This window comes from Teleopsis dalmanni, chromosome 2, assembly GCF_002237135.1.
Source record: "Teleopsis dalmanni isolate 2A chromosome 2, ASM223713v2, whole genome shotgun sequence".
NCBI lineage: Eukaryota > Metazoa > Arthropoda > Insecta > Diptera > Diopsidae > Teleopsis > Teleopsis dalmanni.
The window spans coordinates 56,097,724-56,111,058 of record NC_051847.1 but is presented as its reverse complement, the minus strand read 5'-3'; the positions used below and the strand labels follow the sequence as shown (position 1 = coordinate 56,111,058).

The 13,335-nt window shown below is 28.1% G+C and overlaps 1 protein-coding gene across 4 annotated transcripts in view; it reads left to right on the top strand.

The window, feature by feature from the left end:
* LOC119682590 (obscurin) overlaps positions 1 to 13,335 on the top strand; it is a 33,250-nt gene that overhangs the window by 8,013 nt on the left and 11,902 nt on the right. For 3 of the 4 annotated variants that reach the window (XM_038096062.1, XM_038096063.1, XM_038096064.1), the window contains 9 exons: positions 3,274 to 3,366; positions 4,024 to 5,131; positions 9,390 to 9,545; positions 9,811 to 9,967; positions 10,024 to 10,109; positions 10,170 to 10,305; positions 11,148 to 11,332; positions 11,463 to 12,023; positions 12,084 to 12,944. In XM_038096062.1, coding sequence (XP_037951990.1) covers positions 3,274 to 3,366; positions 4,024 to 5,131; positions 9,390 to 9,545; positions 9,811 to 9,967; positions 10,024 to 10,109; positions 10,170 to 10,305; positions 11,148 to 11,332; positions 11,463 to 12,023; positions 12,084 to 12,944 — 3,343 coding nt within the window. The remainder of the gene's footprint in view (positions 1 to 3,273; positions 3,367 to 4,023; positions 5,132 to 9,389; positions 9,546 to 9,810; positions 9,968 to 10,023; positions 10,110 to 10,169; positions 10,306 to 11,147; positions 11,333 to 11,462; positions 12,024 to 12,083; positions 12,945 to 13,335) is intronic. The other variant, XM_038096065.1, reaches the window with a different exon arrangement.

The following is a 13,335-nucleotide window of genomic DNA, read 5'->3' as shown; positions in this document are numbered from 1 at the left end:
AATCATACATTATAGTAGACCCCGGTGTTTACTATTCGCAATTTATAATGTTTTATAGACAAAACTTAGTACGAGTAATAATTTTCGATTTATATTATTTTTGTATTGTGGAAAATAAATGACCTTTTGTCATTCATAAAAGCTACGATGGTTTTGTTCATTTGGTGTATAAAAAGTATTTTAAAAGATGTTTAATTAGAACAGTGGAAATTGTTAAAAGAATATGATATATGAATATTTGTTCTATGAGTAAGAAATATGCTATCATATAAAATATACATATTATATTCTAATTACATATATATATATATAGCTATAGAGTTTTAATAATTCAAAATTACAAAGTTACAATATTGTGTTTAATAAATGTCAATAAAGACAAATATAAACAAAAATTTACATGCCTCGGGAACGTCTAACAGGTGGATGTATTTATGTATATAGTTCACTAAAGCACCTGTTGAAAATATGTTGAAGTGTTTGAACTATAAATAGATCAATTGTGTTTGCCGTCGGTCAAAATTTTATTTATGTAAAAACTTATTGAAAATATAATAAATATTTTTGATATTATAAATTTTATTTTTTTATATTTAATGTTAATTTTTTTTAATTAATATTCGATATTGTGTAAATTTAAAAGCACACATTGTTTATTATTGCAATAAGAATTTATCTTTTCATTTCGACTACATGTTAATAAAAATGTTGTACTTGTCACAATTTCTTTTATAAGCAATATTCATTTAATATTTCATATTCTTACAGTCAACTTTCAGTTTATTTAATCCTGAAATTGAAGAAATTTAGGGAAGTTTTTAGAAAAAATAAACATTTTAACGGTTTAATAAAAAACTAAATTACTTACGGGTTACTATATATGACCCAAATCGAAAATATATAGCCTGATTCATTAAAATATCTCTACCAAAAAATTTATAGAAATTAATATTATATGAAAACATTTATACTCTTACAGTTTATGTAGAAATAATTTAAAATAATGCTTGTAAAAAATACTTGGTATTCATTTATTTTTATACCTTATTCTTTCTCCTCCACGGCTTCACAGTCCTTAAGCAACTAGACTTGCTGAAGGATATGCCTGGACAGACCTCTATTGTTTTCAGTCGTTCTTTACTCATAATACTTTAACTCTAATTGATTATGAAAATGACTCTCGTCATTTTTAGCTTTGACGATCCATCTTTTTTTTTTGGCATGCTATTTTGCGTGTTGTTAGGATTTCATATTTGAGTAGCTACTGCTGTTTTCTTTCGATAGGCATTCTGGTAATGTTCCTTAGTCATAGTAATTTTTTTATCTTCCTTAGCTGTGTTATTTTTTTTATCTTCTATGTTTTGGTTTAGCTCATAATAATAGCGCTTTATAAATTCTTTATACATGCCTCTTTTTTCATCATTTGCCATATTTCACTCGTATTTATAGCCACCGGTTGCAATACTGCCCTATTTATTATCATCTTGTTCTTCCTAGGTATACAGTTTTTGAGCTTAAGGTTTTTTTCAACTTATAGAAGCTTACTTGCACATTTTGTACTTAGGATCTATTCTCCATTCTCCATTCTCCGCTTCAATAGAGTGCGCACACCAAGGTATTTAAATCACCTTAAACATCTTAAAATGTTGTATCATATCATATTATTTCATTCGGTGGTTTTAAATTTACAATAATATAATTTTGTCTCATAAACGTAAGCTAGTTTCACATACGCCAATGTTAATCACATTCCTTAAAAATTGTTCGAAATATTCGGATATAATTAAATAACGTAAACATTTGGAACAAAATTAATAGTTTATATATTTAATTTTCATTAAATAACTGGAGTACTAAAAAATGCAAATAGAATTTTCAAAACTCAATCATTGCCATTAGATTTTTTCCATAGCTTCAAACTTGATCTGGCTTCATAACTCCATATTTATTATTATTAACTCCATACTTTGGTACAAGGATCATAGTATAGAATTTATTGTGATAATATGATTTAGTAAATAAAATAAGTCGATAAAGTGATAAATTGTTATAATTTTCATTATCAAAAATCAATACGATTTACTCATTACTAAATTTTATGAAGACTCTGCAGTTCCATATGTATGGGTAACAGTGAAAAGGTTTGTGGCTGACTTTAATGGTTCTAGCAACTAATATGAATAAAACTGAATTAAAAAAGAAGAAACATTTTCTAAAAACACAAATACTTTGTTGTAACCTATGCACTGTTGTTTAGGGTGACTACAGCATTTTGCAGATTGGGTACTTTGAAAGGAATCCACAATTTGTCGGCACACTATACTAATGTTATAAAATAAATTATTTGTCGTAATTACCGAAAGATGCATCTATTTACAATACACCAGTTTACATTTTGTCAGTCGCCATGGCTAAAATTGAAGAACAGTATTTTGTTTTAATTTTAATGACTATCCAAATCTGTACATTGGAATCAGGGAGTAAAAATTTTGGAATTTATAAAACTTACCAGTATACCATTAATTATATGAATAAATAAAAACGGAGTTTCGCTTTAAGTGTATCCAAGTTCGATAAAAATTGCGTTAAAGAATAAAAAACCAATAATATAGAAAATTAACATTATATAAAATATTGAGGCCAACGTTTTCGAACAACCCTTTTATGTATTGTAAATTTTTATATGTAACAAAAATGATAAAATTATAAACTTAGCATTATTTTAATTTTAATGTTCTTATTAGTCATCATTTTTCCTTGATTAATGTTTTGCGAGTTCATTCTTCACAGTACATAATCGGTTTTATTTTAAACCACAGGTCTATAAATTATATATACATATATTTATAATAATTTGTAAAACATAAAATTTAATTTGTTAATTTAAATTAATTCTATACGTATTTTTATTTTAAATTATTATCTAATAATTTATTAGCAGGCTAATTGGTCATTTAAATAAAAAAAAAAAAATAATTTATTACTTATATTTAAAAACAAATTGTATTTTATTAAAATATTTTTCCGATATTTTGACTATCTACTATATTCATCTTTATCTTCAATAGTCATCTTCGTCGAAAATAGTTAAAATATAGGAAATTATTTTAATAAAATATAATTTGTTTTTAAAAATAAATATAAATTATAGTTTTTTATTTCTATTTAAATAACCAATTAGCCCGCTAATAAACTATTATATAATATTTTTGGTCACAAATAAAAGAATCAAATATTTTTTTTACTTATTTTATTTATTTTTTACTTTTTTAGGAAATATCGCGTAAATTTGGCGACGATAAAAATTTATCAGAACACCTTAAACTTCCTATCCAGAGAATTAATGACTATCAGCTTATCTTAAAGGTTTGTTATTTAATCAATAAAATTTTTTTAATTAATATTAAATTAAATAAAACTATAACAGTACCATATCCTTAAAAGTGAAACTGACAACCGTATGCAATTATCTTAGCTTTTTTAAAATGTTTGAAAACCATAACATAGTTAAGTGCAGACCGATCCACCTTTTACCAATACTGATCGCACTGGAATCGCCAGGCACTCTTTTGACAGTTTTTGCGATACTCTATTTGTATCCATTTTCATATCCATTTAATGTTCAAAAACATGTTCTGTTGCATATATAGATGTGCTCAAATACAAAATATTTTCTGTTAATTGCGTTATAATTATATTATATATAATTATATTACTTCAGTTTTGATTGTAAAACAATATTTTTTTTGTTTCTTTTTTAATTTAATCATATACGTATAGCTTTGATTTTATTTTATATATATATATATGTACAAGTACTCTGTTTCTACGAATTCACGCTATACTTTATGCGTAGTAATTTTGAGACTTCTATCATATATATCACTTATACATATCTAAACATTACCAAATAATATATTGTACATTTAAATTTTCGAACAAATATCTACAATAAAAATATATTTTATTATCAATTTTATAAATAAAGTCCTACAAATAAAGTTATGGATATATATTTTTCAGGAATTACTTAAATACTCGTTGATTTTAAATGAAAACGTAAAAGATTTACAAAAGGCTTTAGAATTAATGCTTAGTATTCCTAGCAAAGCTTATGATAACATATATCTAACAAATATTGAGGGTTATAAGGGTGATATTCGTAAAATTGGGCGTCTTTTATCGCACGATACGTGGTCTGTGGTAGACAAGGAAAATAAATCAGTCGAACGATATTTATTTTTATTTAAATCACGAATTTTAATTTGCACTACTCAATTAATAAGTGATGAACAGCAAATATACATCTTAGACGATATTGTAAGATTGCCTGATTGTGATGTACAATCAATTAATAATGCTATACAAATCTTAAATAAAGACGGAAAGAATAATACCGCATTACCGATTAAACTAATAGCTCACAAGCCAGATAATCACATTCTTTGGTATCAGGAAATATGTTCACACAGTAATGACGAACTAACTTTTGTGGAACATAATACGGATGATATTAAAAAAGATCAACAGTATATCTTTAATAAGGAAAAGTATCAAATAGTTTCGAATTCACCAAATATACAATCATCGAAAAATATAAGTGCAGTTGCAATTCCCGCAACGACAATCACCATAAACGACAACGAAAACACCTTAAAAATGAACTCCGAGGAAAAGAAAATTGACGACATTCAAATAATTGATAACAAAAATATATCAATTAAAAGTGAAATTTGTTCTACTTTGACAACAAGCAGTGAAATAATAACAGAAATCAGTCAAAAAAAAGAAGAAATCAGTATTCAAAAGAAAGAAGAAGTCAGTATGCAAAAACAAGAAGAAATCATTAGTACACAAAATATCGAAGTTAATACTAAACACGAAAATAAAATAGATATAATTCAAGAAGATACCCAGCCTTGCAAAAGGATTAAGATTTCTGACCAGAATGGCGAAGAGAAACCCGAAGAGAGCGCAACTTCTAAAAAAGAAGTTAATAATATCGGAGAAAGTACTGAAAATACTTCACATAATGAGATAAACGTGGAAACTGCTAATATAACAAAAACGGAGTGTATTTCAAATATGGAAACTACTAACATGACTAAAACGGAGTGTATATCTAATGAAGGTGATGTACTTTCTAAAGATAACTTTTATAAAGAAATATGTGAATCTAATAACCATAATGAAGATATCCAATATAAAGTAATTGAATCACCAAACGAAGTAAATAAAACCAATGTAGAATTAGTGCTTTGCAATGAAAAACTCGCAGACAGTTCTCTTAACATATGTAAAAATACCGATACTATTAACAATAATCAAATACAAGAAATTAACACCAATTGCATAGAAACTGCTGGCGAAAATACTAATGAAAAGAAAGATCAGACAGTAGTAAACATCACAGACAGTACTTCCTTGCAACAATGGTATAATACATTAACAAGAGTTGCTAATAGACAAGCAAATAATCCATTCGATCATTTCGAAACACCACCTCCACCCATACCACCAAATTCTGTACGCATGCCTGGATTCTTTCAACCATTACCACCAATATCGTATGAATTTTCTATGGATATATTAGTACTCAAAACTTATCCTAGACCGCCCAGTTCACAACCTCCACCTCCCACCATCAAGCGCGTAGTAGTACGCAATCAAGGTCTGGAGCAGAAAACAGCTAATTTTCTTGCCGGTATTTATACATATGATGAAAGTTTTGATACCTCAGTACGTACAGCAAAAAATAAAATACGTTCACTTAAGAGTACCGTTCATAATGTAGCAGATACAACTAAATATACACAAGATACGGTTCAAAAAGCTAAGGATCGTGATTTTCTACATATTTATACGCCACCGCAAAAACGTAAACCACCCGTTTATGATATTGTTGAAGAGATTTGTGATGAAGATAAAGAAAATTTTGAGTACAACCAATCAAATAGTTTAAGAGTCTCTAGATGTGAGTTCTAATACCCAAAATCTTTATCAATGTTTTCAGCAAGGCTAGCGTGTTTCGAGTGTCTCTTTGTAAGAATATGTTTGTCATATATGTGTGGCTTGTTTGTTTTGTTTTTTAAATAACATTTATCCGAAAACAATTATGTGTGGTCTTATGTTTTAATATTGCATTTGCCTAAGGAAACAAACACACTGTTTATTTATTAGGATTAGCCTTGTTTTGGTTACTTCTTTTGGATAACACCTCAATTATAAATGAGTGCATTTGAGAAATATATATCACAGCTACACAATTATATTAAACACTAGCTGTTACACGATTAAAAATATGATGTGACATGATAACGTATGCAACCTCTATCTAGCAATCGTATTATTGATTTGTAGATCTCCGGTACAACATAGCATTGCTAAGTTTCGTCACATTTATCGTGAAATCGTTATTTTAACGATTTCAACCAACTTTTACGATCGTTTGGTATTAGCTTTTTACATATTTCTTCAGAGACACGACTATTCTCTTAAATTTTATGGATTCTTTTTGATACGATCACTTTTATTATAACTCTGAATTGATGGATAAACAAGCCGCATTCTGCACAAATGTTAAATTGTCGAAATCAGTCATTCACGAAGATGAATGACTTTAACACATAAAAAGTTTAGTGTTTTTGTTTGCTGACCTTGACCTACATTATACCTCATATTAAGAATTTGACATTAGAGGACAGTAAGTCATTGAAATGAAGTGTAAAACATTGTCTCTTAACCATCATTGATTGGCCTTTTTTGTATGATAGTACTGAGTTTTGTTAAAATCTCACATCGCAATGTTAAGATAGCCCTGCTAAAACATTTTTCCTGTCACGATCAAAAATTTACCAACGATAAAAGACCAGACACAGTCACGGCCATTCAAAACTATCACATAAGATAGTAACTCCCTTTATATGGTATGTCGATTCTAATTTCTGCATTTGTCATGTATTAATTTTCAAGCTTTTTGCTTTCAATTTTTGAAGACAAATTTATTTTTATTGTGATTTATGATATATCACTGATAACTCAATAACTCACGTAAGTTAGTTCTGAGATAATCATTAGTTTTTCTAAATTTTAGTAGAATAACCACCTGATACCATTGAGCTATATTTTTATAAAATGCATATTATATGTAAATAAATGTAAAAAATTATATCACCTGGACTTTCTTACAAGCAAAGATCTCTTCGCTTTGAGCACATATTATTGATATTAAGAATTAAAAAATATGTGATGGAGACAACAACGAAGCAAAATATGGAACCCAGCAGAAAATAGTGAAACAAATACATTCTATGCAAAACTGTCAATAAAGCTTATGAAACACTAACTTCCAATAACTACAACCAACCAGCTTTTCTATTTTTTTAAGCTGAATGCACTTTAAAACCAATACAAAACAAAAAACCTCCAATACTATTACAAAATTATACAACACAAATTCCATTCTCAGATATCGTACATTATCTTATGGCTTAATTTGTATTGCAAAAGAATTATTGGGAGAAAAATATATAAAATTAAAAACGTATACTATAGTTAAACGTATAATTGTTCATTTTCAAAAAAGTTTTGATTTCTCAAACATCGAGATGAAATGCGACACCATTCTCTAATTTTTTGCGGATGCAATAGTCTTTCTAGCCTCCGATGCGACTATTTTACTTATTGACAATTCCATTTGACGAGAAATGAGACTTATCATTAAAAAATATTTAAAGTAAAGATCCGTCACTGTTATCACAAATTTATACGTTCAACAATTGTTTAACGATTTATATTATAAAGTGGTAAACTCTTAATTAAATATATAATGTCTTGGATGGCAGTTCTTTTTAACATATGTCATATGTTATATATTTAACATATAAAACAGTACCGCCAAATCAGAACCATAAAATAAACAGCTCTTTATTAGATCAAGAAGTTCAAGATAAGTAAGTAGTAAGAGTCCTTCTTCCAACTAATAACTTATGAAAAGAGATTTGCTAGGCACAATATGAAGCAACAATATAAACTTATTTGTCGTTATAAGCGGTGGAATTCATATAAGATGGTAGCTAGTAATGGATGCTCGTTCTTCAAGAGATGTAGGTCCATAGTTTAAAGACACCCTACCTGTTTTAAAGAAATTTGTGGAACAGTATATGATATGCCTATAATGGTGATGTCGGACAATTATTTAAAGGCAGACGTATTGATGTTAAGGGCGGATTGATATCTTCTGGCGACTGCTGAACAGTGGCAGAGCAAATGATTTAAATTCTCTTCTCTTCTCTCTTCTCTTCCTCTTTCTATTCTTCTGACTTCCCATTTATAAACTCGACAGTGTCATTCCCTCATCGATAGATATTAATAAAAGAATTTATAAATACTTATAACGATTTTAAAAGCATGGGTTAAGATAAAGCAAATTATGTACTAAATTTTATAGATGGACAAACTTTGTTTAGGTATTTGGAACACTTGTTTGATAAACAAGTGGTAATCACAATTCTTCGTAAAAAAAGGAAATCTAACAAGCACAAGAAAGTTTATATATTCCTAAAACAATAACAATAATAAATACATAACTAAACCATATATATTACTTTTATATAATATTACATATTATTATACTACTATTAATCTTTAATCACATATCATATTTTTTTATCATTAGCTATTATATAAATAAAGCAATAATGTGTTATATGATTTTTCAAACTATTTTTATAAATTCATATTAGAAAAACAAATGCTTTCTAGAAGTATTTATAAACTATTAAAAACGAAATTGTTCATACACATGTGTAGTATAAAAATTATCAGCATATTCTAACAGTAAGTATTTTTGTAAGTTATATTTAAAAAGAAATATAGTTTACTAGTTAATATTCCTCAAACACCAATAATTTCATATTTTTAATAAACTGTTATTGTACCGTGTATATATATACTCTGAAATACCAAACTTCATGCATATGTAACACTGAAACAAATCTTACATACAACAATTGCATACTATCAGAATAAATAATACATATTTAAAAAATATACTCCTTTGTACATAAATACAATTATAGTAGTTACAGATCTAAGTCCTCGCTTTGAAACTATAGACTGTTATATTTATAGCATGATTGTTTACAATCCTTGTGTGATTTTTTTACATAGTAAATATATATACTATATAAAAAAAAGTTACAGTCTTTATGTTAACACGTTTTGTTAATTTAACTAACATTTTTTAAATGTTCATTATAGTTCCCCTTTGTATATATTGTATAAGCATATACCATATTAGTGCAAAATAACCAAGAAGAATTAATTCTGAATTATTAATTAATTAATTTTTTTTATTATAAAATCCTTACTGCAATAAAACGAAATAGGTGAAAGTATAAGCAGTTTAGTATCAGCATCAGATATGGGAGATTCTAAACTAAAGAGGTCCGGTCGAAGATCGGATGGCGATGGTGTACCAAAGGAATCGCGTTCGATTAAGAAACCAGAAATTGTAAAAATGTTAAAAAGCATTCAAGTCCAACGTAAGTTTAAGATTTTTATCATAATAACTAAAAAATGAAACTTATATTGTACCAAAGAAAGAAAAAATACACAAGCATTATGCTCATTGATTTCATTGGCTTTTTCTAACTTCTATATTCTCTTGGCTGAAAGCTTATGAATTCAGTGAGATCCAAGTTGGTTTACACAAATAAGAGTATATGTAGAAAAGATGATATTTTTATAAAATCTTTCAAATACTATTTATCTTATATAAAATAATTTTATTCAAAACATTTACTTTAGCTGGAGAAACAGCTCATTTCGAGATACAGTATTTGGAGAAACCAGCAACTGTAGTCTGGTATAAAGATAACAAGTTGCTTGATGATCAGTTGGCTGATCGTGTCCTGCAAAAGGAGGCACCGAATAGTTCATATCGTTTGGAAATAAAAAATTGCAGGTAAGCTCACTCATAATAGAAATTTTGTTTTGATTTTTTTTTAAATTCTATTTTAGAGCCCTTGACTCTGGCACTTATACTGCGAAAGCGCAAACAGCTACTGAATCTACAACGTGCTCAGCTCAGCTCGCTGTGGAACAAAGTAACAAATGACAACATTAAACACTTTTAATATTCTATAATTACTTTTATGTCTTTTTAGGTGCACAGCATGATGACCAAGCTACTAACATACCACCAGTTTTTGTTGTCAGTCTTAAAGACGCTGAAATGTTAGAAAATTCTCTATTCAGATTTTTGATTAAAATCAATGGTGATCCAAAACCTAAAGTAACTTTGTAAGTTCATATTATTGTATGTAAGTCTTCATCTTATGGAGATTTTATTTAAAAATATGTATTTTATAAAATCTATCCAAATTGCTCTAAAGAATGTTATCATGGTGCTTTCAAATTACTTCCTCTACTTCCCAAAAAAATATTAAAACAATACAAAATCAAATCCTAACCTGAACGTACATATATGTATATTAGAAAATTAAACCTATTCTGTCAGTATGAAAATAAAGTAGGATCCATTTTAAGGATACTTAACATATATTGAATACAAATTTCTTCGAAGAAAGCTTAACATAGTAGAAATCACTTATAACAACAACCACGATCACTTAAATCAACTCAATATAATGACCGTTTCTTGAATTATTCTGCGACCTTAGAATATTTTATAATTCCTTCCATTCGACAGTCTCCAACCCATTTGTGATTTTAACTAGTTCGTATACGTTCATTAAATTATGCTGTCGTTTTAAATTTTAAAGCACACTAGTGACCAAACAAATACTTGACAAAGATTTTTTAAATGTCGTAATAATAATTAAAGAATTGAAATATTTACTGAATATTCTTCTGTCTTATCACATATGCCAGACAGTGACTTACCATCATTTTCGTCTTTCTTGTCTAATTCATAAATTCAAAAATAGTAGTCTTCAAAAGAAGCCCATATATGACTAATTCAAACTATTTTAATCTTGTTACTTATATTACTTTCCATTTCTGATTCTGATTCTTCGAAAGTAGTAGTCTTTAAAAGAAGCCCATGTGCGACTATAATTTTAAACTTATTGTTAAAATTTGTGAGGAAGTAATTATAATTAAAAGTATTATTTTATTTACAGCTATAAGGATGACAAAGAGATTAATTCAAAAGATAAAAGAGTTGAAATTATACGTGAAAAGGATTATTTAGGCTATTATGAATTAGTTATTAACGATGTACTAAAATCCGATGCTGGTGTTTATACCTGTAAAGCAGTCAATAGTCTAGGAAAAGCTGAATGTACAGCTAATGTAACAACAGTGGGTAAGATTTGAAATTCTGTAGTTGATTTATTGCTTCTTTATAACGATCAAGTTTTGTTTTCATAATTTATTCATTGTTTTCTTTAAAACAATAATTTCAAAAATAAATTTGTTGTTTTTTCATATTATAGAAGATAAAAATCCATTTGGTTCTTTGAGCGGTCAAATTTTGCCTGCAGGTGAAAAATCGAATTTTACATGGAAACGAAATGGTGTTGAGTTTGATCCTGAAGAACGATTCAAAGTACTCTTTGGAGATGATGAAGATTCCTTAGCACTTGTATTTCAACATGTTAAACCTGAAGATGCAGGTATTTATACCTGCGTTGCCCAAACTTCTACTGGTAACATATCGTGCAGTGCTGAGCTCTCCGTTCAGGGTGCTGTACAGACACTCTATAGAGAACCAGAAAAACCAACATTAGTCATAGAACATCGTCAAGCGAATGCAAGCGTCGGTGGAACTGCAATTCTTGAGTTGCAATGCAAAGGTTTTCCCAAGCCGGCAGTACAATTTAAGCATGATGATAAACTTATCGAAATTGATGACCGTCACAAATTCTTGTATGAGGATGATGAAACCATGTCTCTGCTCATTAAAAATGTTGGTACACAAGATGCAGGCTTGTATACGATACATGCAGTTAATGAACTAGGTGAAGATCACTCGACTATTGATCTTGTTATTAGCGGTAAGTCATTTCATAGTTTTATTTTTTGTATTCTACTACAATAGTTTTTTATTATCACAGCTCCTCCAAAAATAAAGAAAATTAAAGATATCACATGTGTAGCTGGAGAAAATGTTCAAATCAAAATCGAAGTTGAAGGTTTCCCTAAACCAACTATTGAATTAACAAACAATGGTAAAGATATTTCCATCGAGAAAAATGTCAAAATTCATTCAAAAACTATTGAGAAGAGCACAGAAGAAATTTTAATAGAAATTTCTAGCATAAAATTGACTCAAGCTGGTAACTATTCAATACGAGCAACAAATGACTTAAGTCAAACATCAGAGTTTTGGAAATGTACAGTGCAATCAAAACCAGTATTGGTGAAATCTCTTGAGGAAGAATACATACACGGCGAACAGGAAACTGTTATAATGAGTGTAAGGATCGATGGATTCCCAGAACCTGATATAAGTTGGTATCAAGAAGAAACCAAAATAACTATAGATAATAGTAAATATATACAAACTGTGGATGGTAATATGTACTCATTGAAAATAAAAGGTGTCTCTCGTGTTGATGCTGGTAAATATAAGGTAAAAGCTGAAAATGCTCATGGTTCCATCACAAGCGATACAAATTTGTTAATCAAATGTGCTCCGGAGGTAACAAAAAAATTGACAAATATTATTGTAACTGAAGGTGATACGAATGTAATGCTTAATATTGGCATCGATGCATATCCAAAACCCAGTGCGAAGTGGTATATTGATGGTATAGAAATCGAATCGAAACGTGAAGATTATCGAATGACTGAAGCTAATGATGAATATAAATTAATTCTGAACACTGTCACACCATCAATGCAAGGCACATATTGTTGTAAAATAATGAATGATTATGGAAAAGTTGAAAGCACTTGTGAAGTCACTGTTCATTGTAAGTATGAATTCATTTTAAATTAGTATGTAAAAAATATATAGAAAGTTTTAGCTAAAATGGTTTCGTTTTTATCACACAAAAAAATTAAATATATAATTGATATATTATATCATTTATAAACATTTTATATATCAATTACAAATTCAATTAATAAAAACAAAAATTTTATTGAATATTTACTTCTTCAGTGCCTTTGTTTATAGTTGAGCTGTTGTTTATTTACATTTTACATATAAAACATATGACACATATTTAAAATTTTAGTGATTTCCCTTGTGGGTAATTTATTCGACTTTTAAGGGTTGCATTCGGCTTTTTTTTTTGCCATAAATAAGGTTATTTATTAATAATGAGCTCATTTATATGAAAGATTTTTGTGTGGTAAATC